Below are 22,177 nucleotides of genomic sequence, written 5' to 3'. Positions count from 1 at the left end.
AATTTCAATCTGACCTTCCGATTCTTCCTGCTGATGAGTGGTTTGCATCTTGTGGTGTGGCCTCTATATTTCTGCTCTCTGAGTTTTCTTCGAACAGTGGATTGTGAGACCTTCACCCCTGCACTGTGGAGGTCGTTAGTGATGTCACTTACTGATGTTTTGGGGGTTTTCTTCACAGCTCTCACGATATTTCTGTCATCAACTACTGTTGTTTTCCTTGGCTGACCTGTTCGACGTCTGTTGCTCAGTACACCAGTAGTTTCTTTCTTTTTCAGGACATTCCAAATTGTTGTGCTTGCTATTCCCAATGTTTGTCCAATGGCTCTGGTCGATTTTTCTTCTTTTCTCAGCTTGAAAGTGGCTTGCTTTTCTCCCATAGACAGCTCTCTGGTCTTCATGTTGGTTTATCTTCTTTAACAGGCAATGCAGTCTTTATAGGTTTGAACCAAGGATGAAAACTTAGACTAATCATGCAGAGCTATTTAATGTTTGGACAATCAACCTTAAAGGCAACACCTGGGCAACAAGAAACATCACGTCAGTCACATGTTCCAATAGTTTAGCTCACTTTAAAAATGGGTGGGTTCAAACAAAGGCTGGTATGTCCTGAGTTGTTTAACACATCTAGATGCGTTACTAGGAAATGAGAGCTGAAAATCTGAACTCTTGTCTCATACTCATCTCTTTATCTTAAACCCAAATGTCTTCAGTGAACAACAAAAACAAAGGAATTTGCCTTACCGTTCCAATACTTTTAGAGGGGCCTGTATATATGCCAATAGTATACAGTTATCAAGGTATTTGGTTAAAGATAATGTAGACAGCATAGCTTGTCTTATGTATAAAATGGATCAGACCCAGGGCCTCATTTATAAATGTTGTGTACACACAAAAGAAGGCATACACCACTTTCTAATCAACCTCTGGGATTTACAAAAACAACAAACTTGGCTGGAAATGTGTAATCCTGCATGGTCTCTGACCGATGCGTATGCACAAAACTGGAAAAATGAGAAACTGGGACTCAGATGGCAGAAGGATGAAATGGTTTGAAATAGATACAATTGTGTAAATTAAATCAAAATACATGATGAGGGGCATCTTAAAAAATATAATATTTTGGAAAAGTTCATCGTGAGCACCAGAACCAGACTGCAAAATTAAAGGCTCAGGGAACCTCTGCAGGTGTTTGAGTTAATTAGATGATTAGAGCTCTGAAGAATAAATTCTTTATTCTAAGATTCTAATACATTTTGAGATACTGGAGTTTTGATTTCCATGAGCTGTGAGCTGTAATCATCAAAATGAAAACAAAGAAGGCTTAAAATATTTCACTTTAAGTGTATTGAATCTAGAATATATGAACGTTTCACCTTCTGAATTAAATTACAGAGGAAAATGAACTTAACAATATTTAAACTTTTTGAGATGCACTTGTATTACCTCTGAGTATGATATAAAACGTAATTTAAAATTACATTATTAATTTTCAAAAACAGATAAAAGGAATTCTTAAAAGAATAAACACCTGTTTGATTGATTTTCCCTAATTAAAAGAACATGATTTAAGATAATTTCATCATCAAAAAAGAGATATCCTGTTAATTGATACACCCTGGAGTGCACACAAAAAGAACCATGATTAAGAGAGAGAGACGTTTTTTTCAAAATAATCAAATATGTTGCACAGTTTAATTGGGAATCATATTTTATTTGATCTGTAATTAATACTTGCATGCTGTGAAATTTTTTCACGTAAATAAGGTGAACAGTAGGACAAATTACGTTTCATGTTATCACATGTCCTATCCCCAGGCATTGTGCCAGCATTTTTTTCTTTTGTTGAAAACACTGTTTATTAGGTCGATCTTTCACGTCGTATTTCTTTTAACTCATCGATAGGTAAGGCTGGAAATGACCACAACTTAAATGCATTTGGTTTACTCTTTTTTCAAACGAGAAAATACAAATTATGTACCTGAGTTATCCAGTGCATCTTATTTGTGTCCCCCTCCACCTCCGTCACTTCTCACTAGGGATTCCCATTCCTGCAAGTCGCTCATCAAGGGGGTTGAGCTCCACTGCCCCTTTCCTCCAGTGCGGTATGCGCATTTTCCCCGTCAAACAATAGCTTGCTCCTGCTTCAACCTCCCCTACAAGAACTTCAATTTCACACTGGGTGAAATTTTTTACTTTACTTTTTTTAGCTTCCTTGTAAGATTTTACCATTGTTGTCTCCATGCACTGTATATGTTGTTATTAAATAGGGGCGTTTGAATGACAATATATAGTTAACTATGGGCATTAAAATGGTGTGAAAAGAACATAGCTCACGTGGATCAACTCTCGAGTTGATTGTGATTTATATGTATATGGGAATCGGCTTGGGATGTGCATGTGCACTGTGTTTTCAAACAGAATATTTTTGTTTGTTTCTCCTGTATTACAGTAATGTCCACAGTGACCTTTACCTCCATGGACTGTACATGGCTAAATTAAATAGACATGTTAAAAACCTGTCTGCGAGGAAGAAGGCCAATTAATACTGTTGTATGTTTAAACATACTACATCTAGATTTTATATTTCTCTGTCCTTATCTCCTTATTTTGTTATGTCAGTGGACTGTGTTCACTTCATGGTAGAGCTTTGTGTACTTCTTGGTCATTCCTCTACACACAAGGCCAGCCTTATGCAAAACCTTAACAGCAAAGCACAACAATGTCCTTTTAACACAGTTAACCCTTTTACCAAATCTATCCTTTACTGTCATGACATTTCATTTAAATCCATTAGAAATGTTGTTGTTCACAAAAGGAAAGTCTATGTCTTTTACTCAACTGGAAGACTGTGTTTACCATTAACAATGCACGATTTCTATTATGGCATGAAAATGTCCATAGAAACTCAACAATAGCTGGCCTAATTAGGGCCCGAGCACGACCGTGCGAGGTCCCTATTGAATTTGCTCAGATTATATTTTTTTTTTTTTTTTTTTTTTTTTTTTCTGCAAAGTAGGCCCAAATGACATGGCCTAAACATACTCGAAAACTCACCAAAATTTGCAAACATGTCAGAACCGGTGAAAAATTTCGTATTCTACAAGTTTCGCACATGGGCGTGGCAAAATGACTCGCTAGCGCCACCTTGAAAATTGGAAATGATTAGCCCCTCGTTCACGTTCAACCTACATGTACGAAATTTTCTGGGGACATGTATCATATCAAGACGCACAAAAAAGCCTCAAGAACCCATAGCCTAAAGTCAACAGGAAGTCGGCCATTTTGAATTTTATGGCCATTTTTGGATGATTTACACACTTCGTACTTTAACGAACTCCTCCTAGGGATTTAGTCGGATCGACGTCAAATTTCTGCTGTGCCTTCTAAAGGCATTGACGATGAAAAGTTGTGCTATTTGCGCGTTTTCGTCAATGGGCGTGTCCGTGGCGTCGATGATTCGCAATGAAACAGGAAGTTGTTGTAACTTCAGTGTACATGCTCACATCTGGACCAAACTGTACATGTAGGATGAGAGTCCCGCCCTGAACACATGTACATGCCGACATTCACCCACAGTCATAGCGCCACCTGCTGGCAACAGAAAGTGACCTTTAACGAAGCAGCCCCCGCCGCACGTTTCACCTACGTGCACGAATTTTCTGTGGTACGTGTATCTTGTCCAGACGCACAAAAAAGCCTCTTGGAGCCATAGCCTAAAATCAACAGGAAGTCGGCCATTTTGAATTTTACGTCAAATTTTGGATGATTTACACACTTCGTACTTTAACGAACTCCTCCTAGGGATTTAGTCCGACCGACCTCAAATTTGTGCTGTGCCTTCTAAAGGCATTGAAGATGAAAAGTTGTGCTATTTGCAAGTTTTCGTCAATGGGCGTGTCCGTGGCGTGGCGTCAAAGATCAGCTCTTCGCCATGACACGGAAGTTGTCGTAACTTCAGTGTACATGCTCACATCTGGACCAAACTGTACATGTAGGATGAGAGTCCCGCCCTGAACACATGTACATGCTGACATTCACAGACAGTCATAGCGCCACCTGCTGGCAACAGGAAGTGACTTTTAACGAAGCAGCCCCCGCCGCACGTTTCACCTACGTGCACGAATTTTCTGTGGTACGTGTATCTTGTCCAGACGCACAAAAAAGCCTCTTGGAGCCATAGCCTAAAATCAACAGGAAGTCGGCCATTTTGAATTTTACGTCAAATTTTGGATGATTTACACACTTCGTACTTTAACGAACTCCTCCTAGGGATTTAGTCCGACCGACCTCAAATTTGTGCTGTGCCTTCTAAAGGCATTGAAGATGAAAAGTTGTGCTATTTGCAAGTTTTCGTCAATGGGCGTGTCCGTGGCGTGGCGTCAAAGATCAGCTCTTCGCCATGACACGGAAGTTGTCGTAACTTCAGTGTACATGCTCACATCTGGACCAAACTGTACATGTAGGATGAGAGTCCCGCCCTGAACACATGTACATGCTGACATTCACAGACAGTCATAGCGCCACCTGCTGGCAACAGGAAGTGACTTTTAACGAAGCAGCCCCCGCCGCACGTTTTACCTACGTGCACGAATTTTCTGTGGTACGTGTATCTTGTCCAGACGCACAAAAAAGCCTCTTGGAGCGATGCCCTAAAATCAACAGGAAGTCGGCCATTTTGAATTTTACGTCAAATTTTGGATGATTTACACACTTCGTACTTTAACGAACTCCTCCTAGGGATTTAGTCCGACCGACTTCAAATTTGTGCTGTGCCTTCTAAAGGCATTGAAGATGAAAAGTTGTGCTATTTGCGAGTTTTCGTCAATGGGTGTGTCCGTGGCGTGGCGTCAGAGATCAAGTCTTCGCCATGACACAGGAAGTTGTTGTAACTTCAGTGTACATGCTCACATCTGAACCAAACTTTACGTGCTTGATAACTCTCCCACCCCGCTATGGAGGACCGATCCTGACACAGTCAGAAATAAATACAGAAATAAATAAATGCTCAATAAATAAATAAGCATCCAATTAAATACACAAAAAAATAAGTAAATAAATAAATGTAGGTAGTAATTAAATTATACAAGGAGACATAAATGTATATATTTTAATTAGTGCCTTTACTTATTCACCTTTGTTATAATTACCTTATTTGTTTATTCAACTTTATTTATTACTAATTTTTTTAATGTATTTATTTATGTGTGTGTTTTAATATTTTTGTCTGTTTTATTCTTCCTTTGTATTTATTTACCTTATTTATTTTCACCCATGGTATTTATTTCTGCCTGTCTTAAATTTTTGTATGCATTTCTGCCTCATTATGCAAATGAGGAGGGGCTGTGTCTCAAGGGGTCATCTTCTCTGCTATTGGTGGACCAGTCAGACAGGAGAGCTCCTACTCTGCCTGCAGACATCAACGATCTTGCCCCTCACACAGTCAGATGGCTTCCTTCAGTGCGCTGAGGTGTTTAACAACTCTGAAGACAATACTACCAGCAATGTCTTCCTTCTCTTTTCACGTAGAGCACCGACAGACAGTGCTTTCAGTTTGCTGCATGCATGGACACAGAACTGCGGTATAGGGAGAAGCACACGGTCAGCTGGCTGCAGCTAAATCTGGAGTGCACTCGTATTCAATTCTGTATGGTAAATTCAGTTTTAACGGAGCAGAGCGAGCTGACAGGCAGAGTTAGAGACTTTTTCTGTCTGTTTCTCTCTTTACAAAGACGCATGTTGCAGTCAGAGTCTTCTCTGAGATGCGAGCACGACATACAACACAATTTATCAAATTACACAACGGATATACAGTATGAAAATAAGATTGATTGGATTATACTCACAGGAAGTATAAAACCTCTTACATGGGTCTATTAAAAGTAAAGTAACACAAAAATGTCAGGGAAATTACTTTACTTAGATTTAAGTACTGCAGTTGTACATTTGAAATACCTTCCTACCTTTCTGATAGGAAGCCTTCTTGAGGTGGTATAAAACATTTCTTCTTATATTCTGATTTGAGTTGTGGACAACTATGACCACATGAATTAAAAAAACATTTCACTGCCCAAGTCAGCTATAACACAAGTCTTGTTCATCAGACTACATGCTGTACAGTATTTGTGGACAGATTTTGTCCCAGGATTTCTTATGCATTTCTTCTTCTTCGTTGCATGATTTAGAATAATAAGGTGAGAAATGGGTCTATTCTGAGTTCATCCTGCACTGCAGCAGCTAATAAAGTCCATTTAATCCCAAAAACGCTTTTCTTTTAGGCAGGCTGGAGCAGAAAACAACTCACCTTTCTCAAGTTGTACAGTAATGTCACATGTGTATGAAGGTGGATCAAACAAGCTAATCTTAAATGTCAAAGTAGAGAGGAGCCTAGTAGGCCTATTTATTTTCATTCATTACACAATATGAATAAGCTATGCAGACAGTTGTAAAGAAAGAACATCTTTTTCTTCTGTTCTCTACTTGTTATAGTTACACAGTATTAGGGGTGTGGGCTGTATTAAAAGTATCCACTGTTCTCCCATGCTCTAACACACAGTAACGATGAAATGTGTGCTGTTCTCACATTCTTCCTCTGTATGTACACATAAACAACAAGGCAGGGAAATATAAAAGGAATTTATTTTATTGTTTGGGTACATTATTGTTCAGTGTACATGTCACATCTGAAACAAACTTTACGTGCTTGATAACTCTCCCACCCCGCAGACATCTACACCAATACCGATTTATATTCATAGCGGCAAGTGCTATGTAGCTCCACATAGGGGACACAGGAAGTGACATATAGCACCTTCATGCGGCGTCGGAACCGCGTAGGAAATTCACAGCCGCACCGGCAGAGCTCCAGAATATGCAACTCGGCCGGCTCACGCGCGGACGCGCTACAAGTGCGAGGGCCCGCCCAACGCTGCTTGCAGCTTTAATTTTTTTTTTTTTTTTTTTTTTCTGCAAAGTAGGCCCAAATGACATGGCCTAAACATACTCGAAAACTCACCAAAATTTGCAAACATGTCAGAACCGGTGAAAAATTTCGTATTCTACAAGTTTCGCACATGGGCGTGGCAAAATGACTCGCTAGCGCCACCTAGAAAATTGGAAATGATTAGCCCCTCGTTCACGTTCAACCTACATGTACGAAATTTTCTGGGGACATGTATCGTATCAAGACGCACAAAAAAGCCTCAAGAACCCATAGCCTAAAGTCAACAGGAAGTCGGCCATTTTGAATTTTATGGCCATTTTTGGATGATTTACACACTTCGTACTTTAACGAACTCCTCCTAGGGATTTAGTCGGATCGACGTCAAATTTCTGCTGTGCCTTCTAAAGGCATTGACGATGAAAAGTTGTGCTATTTGCGCGTTTTCGTCAATGGGCGTGTCCGTGGCGTCGATGATTCGCAATGAAACAGGAAGTTGTTGTAACTTCAGTGTACATGCTCACATCGGACCAAACTGTACATGTAGGATGAGAGTCCCGCCCTGAACACATGTACATGCCGACATTCACCCACAGTCATAGCGCCACCTGCTGGCAACAGAAAGTGACTTTAACGAAGCAGCCCCCGCCGCACGTTTTACCTACGTGCACGAATTTTCTGTGGTACGTGTATCTTGTCCAGACGCACAAAAAAGTCTCTTGGAGCCATAGCCTAAACCCAACAGGAAGTCGGCCATTTTGAATTTTACGTCAAATTTTGGATGATTTACACACTTCGTACTTTAACGAACTCCTCCTAGGGATTTAGTCCGACCGACCTCAAATTTGTGCTGTGCCTTCTAAAGGCATTGAAGATGAAAAGTTGTGCTATTTGCAAGTTTTCGTCAATGGGCGTGTCCGTGGCGTGGCGTCAAAGATCAACTCTTCGCCATGACACGGAAGTTGTCGTAACTTCAGTGTACATGCTCACATCTGGACCAAACTGTACATGTAGGATGAGAGTCCCGCCCTGAACACATGTACATGCTGACATTCACAGACAGTCATAGCGCCACCTGCTGGCAACAGGAAGTGACTTTTAACGAAGCAGCCCCCGCCGCACGTTTTACCTACGTGCACGAATTTTCTGTGGTACGTGTATCTTGTCCAGACGCACAAAAAGCCTCTTGGAGCGATGCCCTAAAATCAACAGGAAGTAGGCCATTTTGAATTTTACGTCAAATTTTGGATGATTTACACACTTCGTACTTTAACGAACTCCTCCTAGGGATTTAGTCCGACCGACTTCAAATTTGTGCTGTGCCTTCTAAAGGCATTGAAGATGAAAAGTTGTGCTATTTGCGAGTTTTCGTCAATGGGTGTGTCCGTGGCGTGGCGTCAGAGATCAAGTCTTCGCCATGACACAGGAAGTTGTTGTAACTTCAGTGTACATGCTCACATCTGAACCAAACTTTACGTGCTTGATAACTCTCCCACCCCGTTATGGAGGACCGATCCTGACACAGTCAGAAATAAATACAGAAATAAATAAATGCTCAATAAATAAATAAGCATCCAATTAAATACACAAAAAAATAAAGTAAATAAATAAATGTAGGTAGTAATTAAATTATACAAGGAGACATAAATGTATATATTTTAATTAGTGCCTTTACTATTCACCTTTGTTATAATTACCTTATTTGTTTATTCAACTTTATTTATTACAAATTTTTTTAATGTATTTATTTATGTGTGTGTTTTAATATTTTTGTCTGTTTTATTCTTCCTTTGTATTTATTTACCTTATTTATTTTCACCCATGGTATTTATTTCTGCCTGTCTTTTTTAAATTTTTGTATGCATTTCTGCCTCATTATGCAAATGAGGAGGGGCTGTGTCTCAAGGGGTCATCTTCTCTGCTATTGGTGGACCAGTCAGACAGGAGAGCTCCTACTCTGCCTGCAGACATCAACGATCTTGCCCCTCACACAGTCAGATGGCTTCCTTCAGTGCGCTGAGGTGTTTAACAACTCTGAAGACACTACCAGCAATGTCTTCCTTCTCTTTTCACGTAGACGCTCCGACAGACAGTGCTTTCAGTTTGCTGCATGCATGGACACAGAACTGCGGTACAGCACACAGTAACGATGAAATGTGTGCTGTTCTCACATTCTTCCTCTGTATGTACACATAAACAACAAGGCAGGGAAATATAAAAGGAATTTATTTTATTGTTTGGGTACATTATTGTTCAGTGTACATGCTCACATCTGAAACAAACTTTACGTGCTTGATAACTCTCCCACCCCGCAGACATCTACACGCCAACACCGATTTATATTCATAGCGGCAAGTGCTATGTAGCTCCACATAGGGGACACAGGAAGTGACATATAGCACATTCATGCGGCGTCGGAACCGCGTAGGAAATTCACAGCCGCACCGGCAGAGCTCCAGAATATGCTACTCGGCCGGCTCACGCGCGGACGCGCTTACAAGTGCGAGGGCCCGCCCAACGCTGCTTGCAGCTTTAATTGTAGCATGGATTTTGAAACTTATTTTAGGATTTCTTGCAGTTTCTCTCATGAGACATGTGCATGTTGCTACTGTCATCGCTGCTTGTTTGGAGGAATGGATGAACATTAATGACAGACATGTTTTTTGCAGTGTTCTAGCAGTGGAGGAAGGAGTGAATCAAAGGAAAACTAAGTCTTAATCTGTTTTTTCCCCCCTCTCTCCATCTCTTTGTATCTCTTTGCCGACCGTTCTTCTCTAGTTGAGTTTTGGGGGTATGCCATACAGTGGGAAGCCTGTGGGTGGAGGGCGGAAGAACTTTAAAGGCTGCATGGAGAGCATCAACTACAATGGAGACAACATTACAGACCTGGCTCGCCGAAAGAAGCTAGACACCTCCAGCTTTGTAAGAAAATGTGCATGTACACACACACACGCGCACGCACACAGACAGACACTCCCATATAGATACAAATATCGCATACATAAACACAGCTCTCATTTGCAAACATGTAAATCTCATAAAGGCAGCTGAATACTAAATGTGCTCATTATTGTCACACTAACTCTGTATATGACCTGAGTGAGGGGGCAAATTATTCACAGCACCAAAATACTGTAACAGATTCATAATTAATCAGATACAACTGACCCATCAGTGGCCTCTCCGCGTGTTTACCTCCTGTCTTTGTGCTCCCTCTTGATAACATGGCTGCCATTTTACTGCGATCTACAAAGACAGAATTTCACTGCAATGCATGTGAGAAAGTTTTGTTTTCACCCAATCTCAACAGAATAAGAAACATATTAAGTGCGTAGCTTCTTCTCTTCAAAAGCATGGCACTCTGGATGGCTGCTGAATGTAACTTTAGCACATTAAGTGTTTTGCCATCCTTAAAATACGTTACCGAGCAGCCTTGGATAGACTGTAATGTCTCTCACCATCTCCTGTTCTTCCTCAGCAGTGGACAGTCAGTGTATCTTCTTTGATCTCTGGTGAACTGATTGAACGAATGGAGGCACTAATCAAGTTCGTTAAAGCCGCACTTCTAATTTTCTCACAGCCATTCATCTGTTCTACAGATCTGTTCACAAATTTTAGGAACACATACACACACACGCAGACAGAGGCAATCAGGAATCATCTGTAGCTGGTAAGGCAGCTCAATACTGTGCTTTTACTAATGATTTGTTTGAGAGCACAAGGTTGGAGAAGCTCAATGGTAATTAGTGCCTAAATTCCACAGTAGTGTTTGTTTTCCTCCAGCACATAAAGATTACCTGGGTCACTGTTCAACTCTCAAATACAGGGTGAGCCAAAAGGAGCCATTTTTGTAATGTGTACAAGCAACATCAGTCTTTGAATCTAGCTTCTGTCAGGAACATCTGAAGGTAAACACGTGTTATTACGTGGTATTAATTAATGCTGACAATTATTTTATTGCCAGTAAACGCAGTTTTTAGTACTATTTTAGTATTATTGTGAAAGTCCGTTGCTCACTGGCTCTGACTACACATACAGTCAAACCATGGGTCACAGGAGGGTGGGATGTTGATCAGCCTGCAAATCACCCACCCAAACAAGCAGTGGAGGGAGGCTTCAACAGACTGCGCTAGATGCAGCGTGTGGGAGAAGTAGATAAACAAAAGCAAGACGAGCGATCAAATGCCATAGTGAAGTGGATAGCTACACACTGCAAGCTGATTAGTATTGGGGAAGATGTCGGTCTTAGGAACATTCTAAAAATCACAACTTAGTCGCTTGGCCCCACGGGGTCGCTCTGTCTAAATGGCAGGCGCTCTATGGATGGTAACCATGGCAATGGCGCTGAACAGCTGTTGCCCATTTAACTTAAAATTAACATTTACCGATGGGCCTTCGTCTAGTTTTTAAGGGATGCTCTGCCATGCAAATTCCCTCCTGTTGATGTCCTATGTAGTAAACAGTAATAGATTCTGGAAACTCACAAACAGCGAGAATCAGTCTCTCTTCCAGTGGTTTGTGCTGCATGTCGCGTACAAAAAGTACAATTCAACTCCGGCAGCGGGCGGGCGTGTGCGTGAGGAGAGCACTTCACCTCACTCTAAGAGAGACACTTGCTACTGAACATAGACTGTTTATGCTGCTCTCTGATAAAAGAAGAATGTTTCTGCTGATACCTGTTCAGAAAAAAAACAACAGGAAAACAGATTTATATATTTTAACCTGTTTCTCAGAAGGTGCCTGTTATGATGTTATGGTCGTGGCTCTGGACTCTGATGGTAACTTGTTTTAACTAGCTAGATAAAAGGTAATGCCTTGGCAGTGGCAAACTGATTTTTTTATATTTGATTTTATTACATTAATGTTTAAGTTGAGATTTGCAATAAATATTTTATTTATACTGTGTAAAGGGAATACTGCTGGTAAAAAGCACCTTTTTGTTTAAAGTGTTTGCAAACCATGTTATTGCACTTTTGTGAATATAGTAGTATATTTAAATTTAAAGTGCAGAATATACTACTTTAGAATTCATTATTCAATTTTGTGCATAACTATGCAATTAATTGCAGAAAATCATGCGATTAATCGCGATTACAAATTTTAATTGTTGCCCAGCACTATTTTTAACGTTTATTAACTTGTTGGTGTTTCTCTCTCTAAATCATCTTGGCAGCGTAACCTGTCCTTCTCCTGCGTGGAGACCCACACCTTCCCGGCCTTTTTTAATGCCACCAGCTTTCTGCAGCTGCCAGGTCGAGCCAATCACAACACGGCGTCTGTGAGCTTCCAATTTCGTACGTGGAACCCCGATGGGCTCCTCCTCTTCAGTAATCTTGATGATGGCACGCTGGAGATCTCCCTCGAGGACAGCAAGGTTGTAGTTCATATCAACGTGACGGGGGCGACCAGCAACAACCGGGTAGACTTATCGGCAGGTGAGTTTGCCCACAGACGCACCTACACACACGCACACACTATAGAATTTAAATGCAAAGCTGTTTCTTTAAGTATGGCATTTTTGTTGTACCAAGTAATAAGTTGCATTGAAACAAAACAGTTCAACTATTTATATAATGAAAAGAAAATTGGCCATGCATGACTTGTATTATCTGCTGTATTCTAAGTATGTCATTGCCACAAATCTATTATGGGAATGTGAAGACATTCTGCTTTTTACTGACATTTCATGCTCACTAACAATGTTTGCTTTAGTGTTGGGTGAAGAGCAGTGTATCCGCTAAACTGACTTCTTGTATTTATCAGAGTTCACCTGGACTATGCATTAAAAAAACACTCTTACACACTTGTATTTTTACATCCTGGCTCTTACAAATAGTACTTAGCACTGTGTAGCATCTTAGCCTAGCTATCTTTGCTGTGTACCAGCAATGGCTAAACTAGCAATTGTGAGTACTTGAAACTTGTTCTATTGACATCCTTACTCTACAGACAGCAATCTGTTTTTATGTAACCTTTATTTAACCTGGGAAGAAGACCCATTAAGTTTAAGACTTTTTTTGCGCGCCCTGGCCAAGAAAGGCAGCAGGACAGCAAGTTTGACAGAATGAGAAGAATATAAATAAGACATCTACGATTTTACATATACACAAATGTGATAGTAACAGAATACTATAAAAACAGTACATTAAAGCTGATGATAGACAGAGCAACTTTTAGAGCAATCGTGCAGGGCAATGTTGCCATCAGTGGTAATGAGTATTACTAACGTAATCCCTTCCCCCCCACTCCGTAACCCGCCCCGCACCGCCACTATGCATTCAAAACATAGTCGGACTTTCCACTAGCAAGATTGCCCAGCAACATTGCTCAAAAAGTTGCCCCATGTATCATCAGCTTAAGACCTCTTCAGGCAAATGGATAAACACTAATGGATTTCCATCTTATTTTAAACATTCACATTCATCTTTAAAAACCTCCATAATCAGGGATTTAAACTCCCCAAGAGGTGTCAAAACCTCCAAATGGAGGGTCCTCTGCAATGAGTTCAAAGTAGATTGTGCACAATATGAGAAGGCAGTCTTTCCCAATAATGAAGTCATCCTGAGAAATTTTAAAAGTAGTAGCCTGTTGGACTGTGAATGATGACTACTCACCGCAAAGCTAAGGAAGCTACTAATGTGGTTTAGTGTATTTTGCATAAAAGTGCCTTATAGATAAAAATACACAAATGTAGCTGTCTCCATGTAGCTAATGATGGCCAATCCACCATTTCATATGACAAATGTACTTACTGTAAGTCACTTGGGACTAAAGCGTTTGCTAAATGCTCTAAATGTAAATTTAAATATATGGTGTTGTGGATGTAAAGTACAGTTTAAGACAATGCCCACATTTGGAAAATTGCTGAAAAAGTCAAGCATAGAGTACGTGCATCATAAGATTGAAATTCTTTTAAACAAGCTTTTCTTCTATGGCTCTTTGGATAATTTTTTCCCCTTCCTATCCTCCCACCTCTCTTACCCTTCCCTTCCTCCCTTCCTCAAATTTCCTGCCTCTTGTTTCTCTCCCCCTCTCTTTCTATTTCCTTAGACACACTCATTTATTCTGTCCACTGCTGCTTTAATAGGCCATTATGCCCAGGGGTAGGGATTATTACAGAGTTACCCTCTTGGCTAATTGGGCTTGAGCCTGCGATTACATCAGTATTACTAGAATATACAGACACACAAACAGACTCGCACACACTCAAACACAAACTCCCCCCTTTGATTCTGTTATTAGTATTTCTAAGAAAGAAAACCACACAGGCTTCTGGCTTCAGTGACACAGTTGAAGCTCAGTAGACTTGTAATGAACTGCTTAGTCCCTTTTAAAGGCAAATATACTGGGGAGAGACATTCAGATGGGCACACACTAAACGGGAGAGAGCGAGAGAGAGAAAAGAGAGGTTCTTATGGAGAGTTTTGTTGTTTTGTTTTTTTTCTTCTTTTTTTTCCAGTGGGGATAGTTTGTTTATTGAGCTGTTTAGTGACAGGTTATTCAGACATATAATCAGACATTTGCTTTAAGGTGAAATCATTGAGAATCATGAAAAATCATTTTCATTCACAACTTCTAACCCATTTCACTTTTCAGCCGTCTAAACCTGACATGCAGACATTTATAGCACATAGTAAATCACAGAAAGTGGTATCACACTGGTGCAAATGGGCACTTAGGGGCAACAGAATACAACGAAAGGGAGAAATAAGTTTTAATGCAAGACATTTACTGCAAACATCTTTGGCATTTGGCAGATAAATTCTAATGGATGAGTTAATTATTATAACATTAGAAATGTGCATAAAGTGTACTATGAACACTTTTTTTGAGGCCCCCCTGATCTTTTGTCTAAGCTGTTATCTGTAATGGGAAGTGTTTAGGGAAACCACATAAGGTGAACCATTGCACAGCAACTCTCACTACACCACCACCTGTTATTTACCACAGCGCGAATGTGATGTGAAAACTGGTGAGCCAAGTGTTTAAACCATTTCCCACCTTCTTTCAAATAAAACATGCCGTCTTGTCTAATAAACCACATTAGCTCAAGATGGATGCTTTAATCGTTGAACCGTAAAATATCTTTTACAAACACCCTATTGGCCCTCAGTAACTGGTGTACTATTTAAAACTTCATTAGCCAATTTTTTTCTGTCAACACAGGATCAAATGACTCCCTGTAAAGTAAAGGAGTTGCTAGTACTGTTATTTCCACTAAGAACAAGCAGTTTGCAGCTTTTAATTCATTTTTGATTTGCTGTATCGTACAAGTGGAAAAGATATGGAATTACTTAGAGCCCAGTTTCAAGGCAAACATCTAACAAGGTGATGAGACAAAGATAATTGTTTTTTTCAGGAGGTGGTTGATCAAAAGTGCAAATGAACATTGGACATTTCACAGATGGAGACTTATAAGACTCCAATACAATGTCCATGTTGCTCTGTTTCTGCTCTAGAAGTGTCAGTGTTACTATACAATTGTTTTGCTAACACAGGATCCAGTTGAATAAATCCAGGTACCTAGATGTGTATTTGTTCTTGAGTCTATTTTCTGCTCTTTAGCAAAAATTGCCTAGTAGATGTAATAGGATTTTTAAAATATAGTAGACCAGTACTTCTCAAACCTTTTCTGTCACGACCCCCTTTCATAACCCAAAAAATCCTCATGCCCCACCCCCACCAACACCACATGTAAACGGATTGAATTTTTATTAATCATTAAAAATATTGGGGGAGCAACAAATATCAAAAAGGAGCCCAGTTTTATTTGATTGAAAGAAAATAAATTATTCAGGTCAGCAAAGTGTCTTTTAAAATTTCCTTACCTAAATCGTGTTCATTCAGCTTACAGTACTTACTACAGTAAAATAATAAATGTATGACCTGCAGAGACTAACCCCCGTTTTTTTAATATCCCTTAATGTTTTGTTAGCTTTTTAAATAGTTAAGCCAGCAGATATATCTTGAAATGAGGTGTGTGTGTGTGTCTATCAGGATGTATAGATTTGATTTAGCCTTGACTTTGGGGTTATGTTTGTTTGTTTTTTTGTTTTTCTGTGTGTAAATAATAATTAAAAAATATTCTAAGAAGGGGATATTGAGATTAATCAGCCTTCTTTATGCATGTACAGTAGAGCTTGCCTGCTGCTAAAAACACACAAGTCATCCCCTTCTGCATCTTGCCCCGAGAGTGTTTGTGACCTGAGGCAAACATGCTCTACTCTCCTTTGAGAAACTTCCGTCATTCCATCCACTTCCTCCTCTCAAGCAGAGAGACAGAGGATTAAAGGGAAGACGAGGCCTCTGAGAGAACACTCTAGATTAGACTGTGGGTGTCTCCTTAATGGTGTGTGTGTGTGTGTGTGTGTGTGTGTGTGTGTGTGCACTTACCAACCTATCTAACAGTGGACCTCGACGTCGTTACACACACACTAAGAGGGGACTAAAAAGTGAACAGGGGACATTTTTTAGGTCCCCTGTTGGACATGCTTTAAATCATGCTAAAATCATGTCTAAAACCATCTGGTAAATTTTTTAAACTATTGTCAAGAGGGGACCTGCAGGTGTGTGAGTGTTTAAGTCCATACTCAGCAGTGCCTCTAGTGGATCAAGCAAAGATTTTAACGACTCATTCACACACGTCGTTCTTAACACTCCCCTATAGAGTGAATGGCTTGCAGCCCCAGGGAGTCTATCAGACTGTAGAGGGGCTATTATACAAGCTACTCAGTAAAGAAAGCTGTCTCTTGAAACACAATTTCTTAATTTTTTCTAACAAAATATACAGGCTGAGTTTTAGTCGATGCCTTGTGTTTTAAGATCAACATGTATTAAAATACAGGGCTACACTGAAGGCCTGGAGAGTAAAATGAATTTTAGATTCTAAAAACCGGAACAAAAATAGAAAAACAACCAGGGTAGAATTAGAAATAAAATGGTCAGTATAAAGATACTTTCTTTACGGTTTTAATTAATTATAAAAAAGAATGTATTAATTAATAAAAAATATTTGACATTTGACATCTAGAGCTTTAAACTTGTTCTGTCCCAAAATACTAACCTGGCCAGCTTTCACAAGCACTGGACATCAATACATTTTTTTTTCATTATATTTGTGTGCTTAGTCTACACTTAAAGATATGCATTTGAATTACAGAAAAAGGGACCACACTTGTACTGTGTGGAACGACAGGAGTCCACTGTTCGCTTGTAGATGATGACACAAGTTCCCTCTTAGATAGCATGGAGCGATAATCACACTCCAACTTGTGTGAAAATAATAAATAAGCAAATTTAATCATACTTTTGAGACAAAATAAACTAACTAAATAGTCTCTTTATTTTCTATACATTCTTTTAAAACAAAATATAAAGGCTGAGTTTAGTGGATGTCTTGTGTTTTAAGATCAACATGTATTAAAATAAAGGGCTACACTGAAGGCCTGGAGAGTAAAATGATTTTAGATTCCAAAAAAGGAACAAAAATAGAAAAACAACCAGAGTTGAATTATAAATAAATGATTAGAGGTAAGATACTTTCTATTCAGTTTTAATTAATTGTTAAAAAGTATTTCACATCAGACTTTGACTACAGCTTTAAACTTGTTCAGTCCTAAAACACAAACTGACCAGTTTTCACAACCACTGAATCAATACATTTTGTTCATATCTATGTGCTTAGTCTACACTTGAAATGCATTTATTTATTGATTTGAATTACAGAAAAAGGGACCACACTTGTACTGTGTGGAACGACAGGAGTCCACTGTTCTCTTGTACATGATGACACAAGTTCCCTCTTAGATAGCATGGAGCGATAATCACACTCCAACTTGTGTGAAAATAATAAATAAGCAAATTTAATCATACTTTTGAGACAAAATAAACTAACTAAATAGTCTCTTTATTTTCTATACATTCTTTTAAAACAAAATATAAAGGCTGAGTTTAGTGGATGTCTTGTGTTTTAAGATCAACATGTATTAAAATAAAGGGCTACACTGAAGGCCTGGAGAGTAAAATGATTGTAGATTCCAAAAAAAGGAACAAAAATAGAAAAACAACCAGAGTTGAATTATGAATTAAATGATTAGAGGTAAGATACTTTCTATTCAGTTTTAATTAATTGTTAAAAAGTATTTCACATCAGACTTTGACTACAGCTTTAAACTTGTTCAGTCCTAAAACACCAAACTGACCAGTTTTCACAACCACTGAATGTCAATACATTTTGTCATCATATCTATGTGCTTAGTCTACACTTGAAATGCATTTCATTTATTGATTTGAATTACAGAAAAAGGGACCACACTTGTACTGTGTGGAACGACAGGAGTCCACTGTTCTCTTGTACATGATGACACAAGTTCCCTCTTAGATAGCATGGAGCGATAATCACACTCCAACTTGTGTGAAAATAATAAATAAGCAAATTTAATCATACTTTTGAGACAAAATAAACTAACTAAATAGTCTCTTTATTTTCTATACATTCTTTTAAAACAAAATATAAAGGCTGAGGTTTAGTGGATGTCTTGTGTTTTAAGATCAACATGTATCAAAATAAAGGGCTACACTGAAGGCCTGGAGAGTAAAATGAATTGTAGATTCCAAAAAAAGGAACAAAAATAGAAAAACAACCAGAGTTGAATTATAATTAAATGATTAGAGGTAAGATACTTTCTATTCAGTTTTAATTAATTGTTAAAAAGTATTTCACATCAGACTTTGACTACAGCTTTAAACTTGTTCAGTCCTAAAACACCAAACTGACCAGTTTTCACAACCACTGAATGTCAATACATTTTGTCATCATATCTATGTGCTTAGTCTACACTTGAAATGCATTTTATTTATTGATTTGAATTACAGAAAAAGGGACCACACTTGTACTGTGTGGAACGACAGGAGTCCACTGTTCTCTTGTACATGATGACACAAGTTCCCTCTTAGATAGCATGGAGCGATAATCACACTCCAACTTGTGAGAAAAAAATAAATAAGCAAATTTAATCATACTTATGAGAAGAAACTAATTACAGAGTGTCTTTATTTGGTATAATCTGTTATTGTAAGAAAATATAAAGCCTGAGTTTTTATTGAAGTTATTTTCAACAAAATACAAAGGCTGAGTTTTAGTGAAATTCCTAAATTGTTTCAAGCTTCAGACTACTAAAATGATAGACTACCCAGTAGACAGCAGAATGAGTATTTTAAAAGCACAAAAAAAGTGAAAGTAAAAACAAAATGAATACAAAGGTCAGCTGCAAGATCTCTTAATTTTTAATCAATGGATTTAATGCTGTTAATTATCATGATACATGACCAGTGTTTGTATGTGTCCTAAATCTATATTTAGGAAGTTGTTGCTCGCAAACACATTGACAACAGACCTGTCTGTCAATTGAATAGTTAGTTTCCTAAACACCGCTGCACAAATCTATCCAACACAATGTTGTCAATGTCGGAGACCCACCTTCAAAAAAGTTATCAGCAAGCATGTAAGGAGCCTAGCTAATAAGGATAGCTATGTTAGTTTTAGAATACAGCTGTCAAAGTTAGAACGCTGTGCATAACTGGTAGTCAGTAGGTGTGGCCGAGATGAGCTACTTTTGTACAGTTGAAATCACATCATGTCGAAACTAAAGTGTGAAATGTTGAAAAGGTTAGTTTAGCTACAAATGAACAAGTTCATATGTGCGTGTTTAGGTTTTATGATGTGGTAATTAAGGGGCTAAATGAAGCCTGTCTCTGAAAAATTGAAAATCTTTCTAAAATGCTTCGGCAGTACATTTGTTCTTAGCCTTAGAGAAAGGTCCACAGAGACATTCAGACACACTTTACAAATAATATGAAATAAGCAAAATGGACAATTCGAAAATTATAATCTAAACCAAATATATAAGCTGTAGTGTTGTTGTTTTTGTTTTTTAGAAAAGTGTCACCAGCAATGTTCTCATTGTAGCTTTTTGAAATGTGGGGTTAAACATTTGTTGGCGAATAGAGAAGCATATTTGAGGGCTGTCAAATGGTGCAGCATCGTAACAATGGAACTTAGAGTTTGCATCAACTGGAGAACACACAACCAGTGCTGCATTAAGTTCACACTGATATTTGGCAGGTATTTGTCTTTATAGATTTTTACATCTCAGTATTTTCAACTTCTTTCTTTAGCATGTACAGTTTAAATGTGTGTTAGTGATTTTAATAGCCATTGAAATAGTGATGAGTTACCTATAGATCATCTCAGAACCATCACAACGTTGGATGGCTATTCATAACACAAGTTGTTCAACCACAAATAGAAAACAGTACAAAATATACAGAACTATGTTGAAGCAAACTTTATTGAATGTGCTTTTAAGCTAAGACACACACAAACTCCTAAACTGAAAGTTCCTCATGTGCCCACCCTCTTCTGTGTTCTTACACTGAACAAAATTATAAACGCAACACTTTTGTTTTTGCCCCAATTCCTCCGGTGAGTATGCTGGCCATGCAAGAAATGGGATGTTTTCAGCTTCCAGGAATTGTAATCCTTGCAACATAGGGCCGTGCATTATCATGCTGCAACATGAGGTGATGGTTGTGGATGAATGGCACAACAATGGGCCTCTGGATCTCGTCATGGTATCTCTATGCATTCAAAATGCCATCAATAAAATGCACCTGTGTTTGTTGTCCGTGAAACACGCCTGCCCATACCATAACCCCACCGCCACCATGGGCCACTCGATCCACAACTAGGACATCAACAAACCGCTCACCCACACGAAGCCATACACACGTCATCTGCTCTGCACAGTGAAAACTGGGATTCATCCATGAAGAGAACACCTCTCCAAAGTGCCAGACGCCATCGTATGTGAGCATTTGCCCACTCAAGTCGGTTATGATGGCAAACTGCAGTCAGGTCGAGACCCCAAAGAGGATGACGAGCATGCAGATGAGATTCCCTGAGATGGTTCCTGACAGTTTGTGCAGAAATTATTTGAGGATGCTAAACGATTCTTGCAGCAGCTGTCCGGCTGGCTGGTCTCAGACAATCTTGGTGGTGAAGATGCTGGATGTGGAGGTCCTGGGCTGTTGAGGGAATAGAGAATCGGTTTGTTATCAAACCCAGACATTTGTTTTATAGTACTTTAATGCCACTGTGTAATCGTTGAGGACTTCTTTAGTACCATAACAAGGAGTACTCTCAGAACCGGGCCCCTTCTTTGGAGTCAGTGATGTGTCTTCAAATATATTCCTGCAAGAATTCTCCTGGCTCAGTGTTTTTGGTGGTGATTTTTATACTGAATAAATGAATTATCTGTCAGTCTGTCTGTCATCAAATTCCATGAACGACCAACACTATCTCAGCAGTTCTAACACTCGATGAGGATCTTATGCAATGTCACCCTAAGGGTTTGGATTTGTATCTACATTTATATAATACACATCAAAATTGTACACTATGTATGATGGCAGTGGGTATTTCTTATTTTAATTGTTGCCTGCTTAGCTTGACTGACTTGCTGAGAGTTGAATGACAAGATCAATATTGTTCTCATATCTGAACACAAAATCAAGCTATGCCTTTAAACCATTTTCAGGTTGCACCTTACATGGCAACATATAACTATATATAGTGTATAATACTATGCACACACTTAACAATGCTCCATTTCCTTATAATTCATTAGCAACCAAGAAAGTTGTAGTTAAATACAGTATTGAATAGAGAATCTTATGTTCTGATCTAATACCTTTCTCCTTGTAGATGAATCCTTTCTGAAATTTGGCTTTTTCTTTCTCAGATGCAGTGAAGTTGCAAGGCTTCCTTTTTAGGAAAAACCCTTCTGGTTCTCATTTTCCAGTGAAATGTTTTACAATATATATACATCATATGGTGTCTTGACTTATAACAAGTTAATTTAAGATTATTGTTTATACAATGAGAAGAACAGCATGATAACTTGGGTGACTTTGTAAAACAATATAAGCTATCAGTACTTTTTCTGTGTACATATATGTATATAGGAATGTAAGGAATAAAATACAATAAAAGTAGAATCAGTTAAAATTCTATGTATTAGTATAAATAATATTCATACTATATACACCCTATATACAATATACAGGTAACATTCTACATAGGTGTAAAAATATTTACACACTAAGCAATCAATATACAATAACAAACTATCTGTACAATCTGATACAGTCAGATATATATATGTTATACATATATATATA

At 38.6% G+C, this 22,177-nt stretch overlaps 1 protein-coding gene across 1 annotated transcript in view; it reads left to right on the top strand.

Annotated features, from left to right (window-relative positions):
* LOC119919048 (contactin-associated protein-like 2) overlaps positions 1-22,177 on the top strand; it is a gene marked incomplete at its 3' end in the record, with an annotated part of 48,736 nt that overhangs the window by 5,285 nt on the left and 21,274 nt on the right. Inside the window, exons 2-3 of the mRNA XM_038739579.1 lie at positions 9,716-9,859; positions 12,111-12,372. Coding sequence (XP_038595507.1) covers positions 9,716-9,859; positions 12,111-12,372 — 406 coding nt within the window. The remainder of the gene's footprint in view (positions 1-9,715; positions 9,860-12,110; positions 12,373-22,177) is intronic.

Source organism: Micropterus salmoides, unplaced genomic scaffold (genome assembly GCF_014851395.1).
Source record: "Micropterus salmoides isolate LMB-PRFRI ecotype aquatic unplaced genomic scaffold, ASM1485139v1 Ms_hic_scaffold_2537, whole genome shotgun sequence".
Classification (NCBI taxonomy): Eukaryota; Metazoa; Chordata; class Actinopteri; order Centrarchiformes; family Centrarchidae; genus Micropterus; species Micropterus salmoides.
The sequence above is the reverse complement of the archived record's forward strand: the minus strand, read 5'-3'. Positions and strand labels throughout refer to the sequence as shown.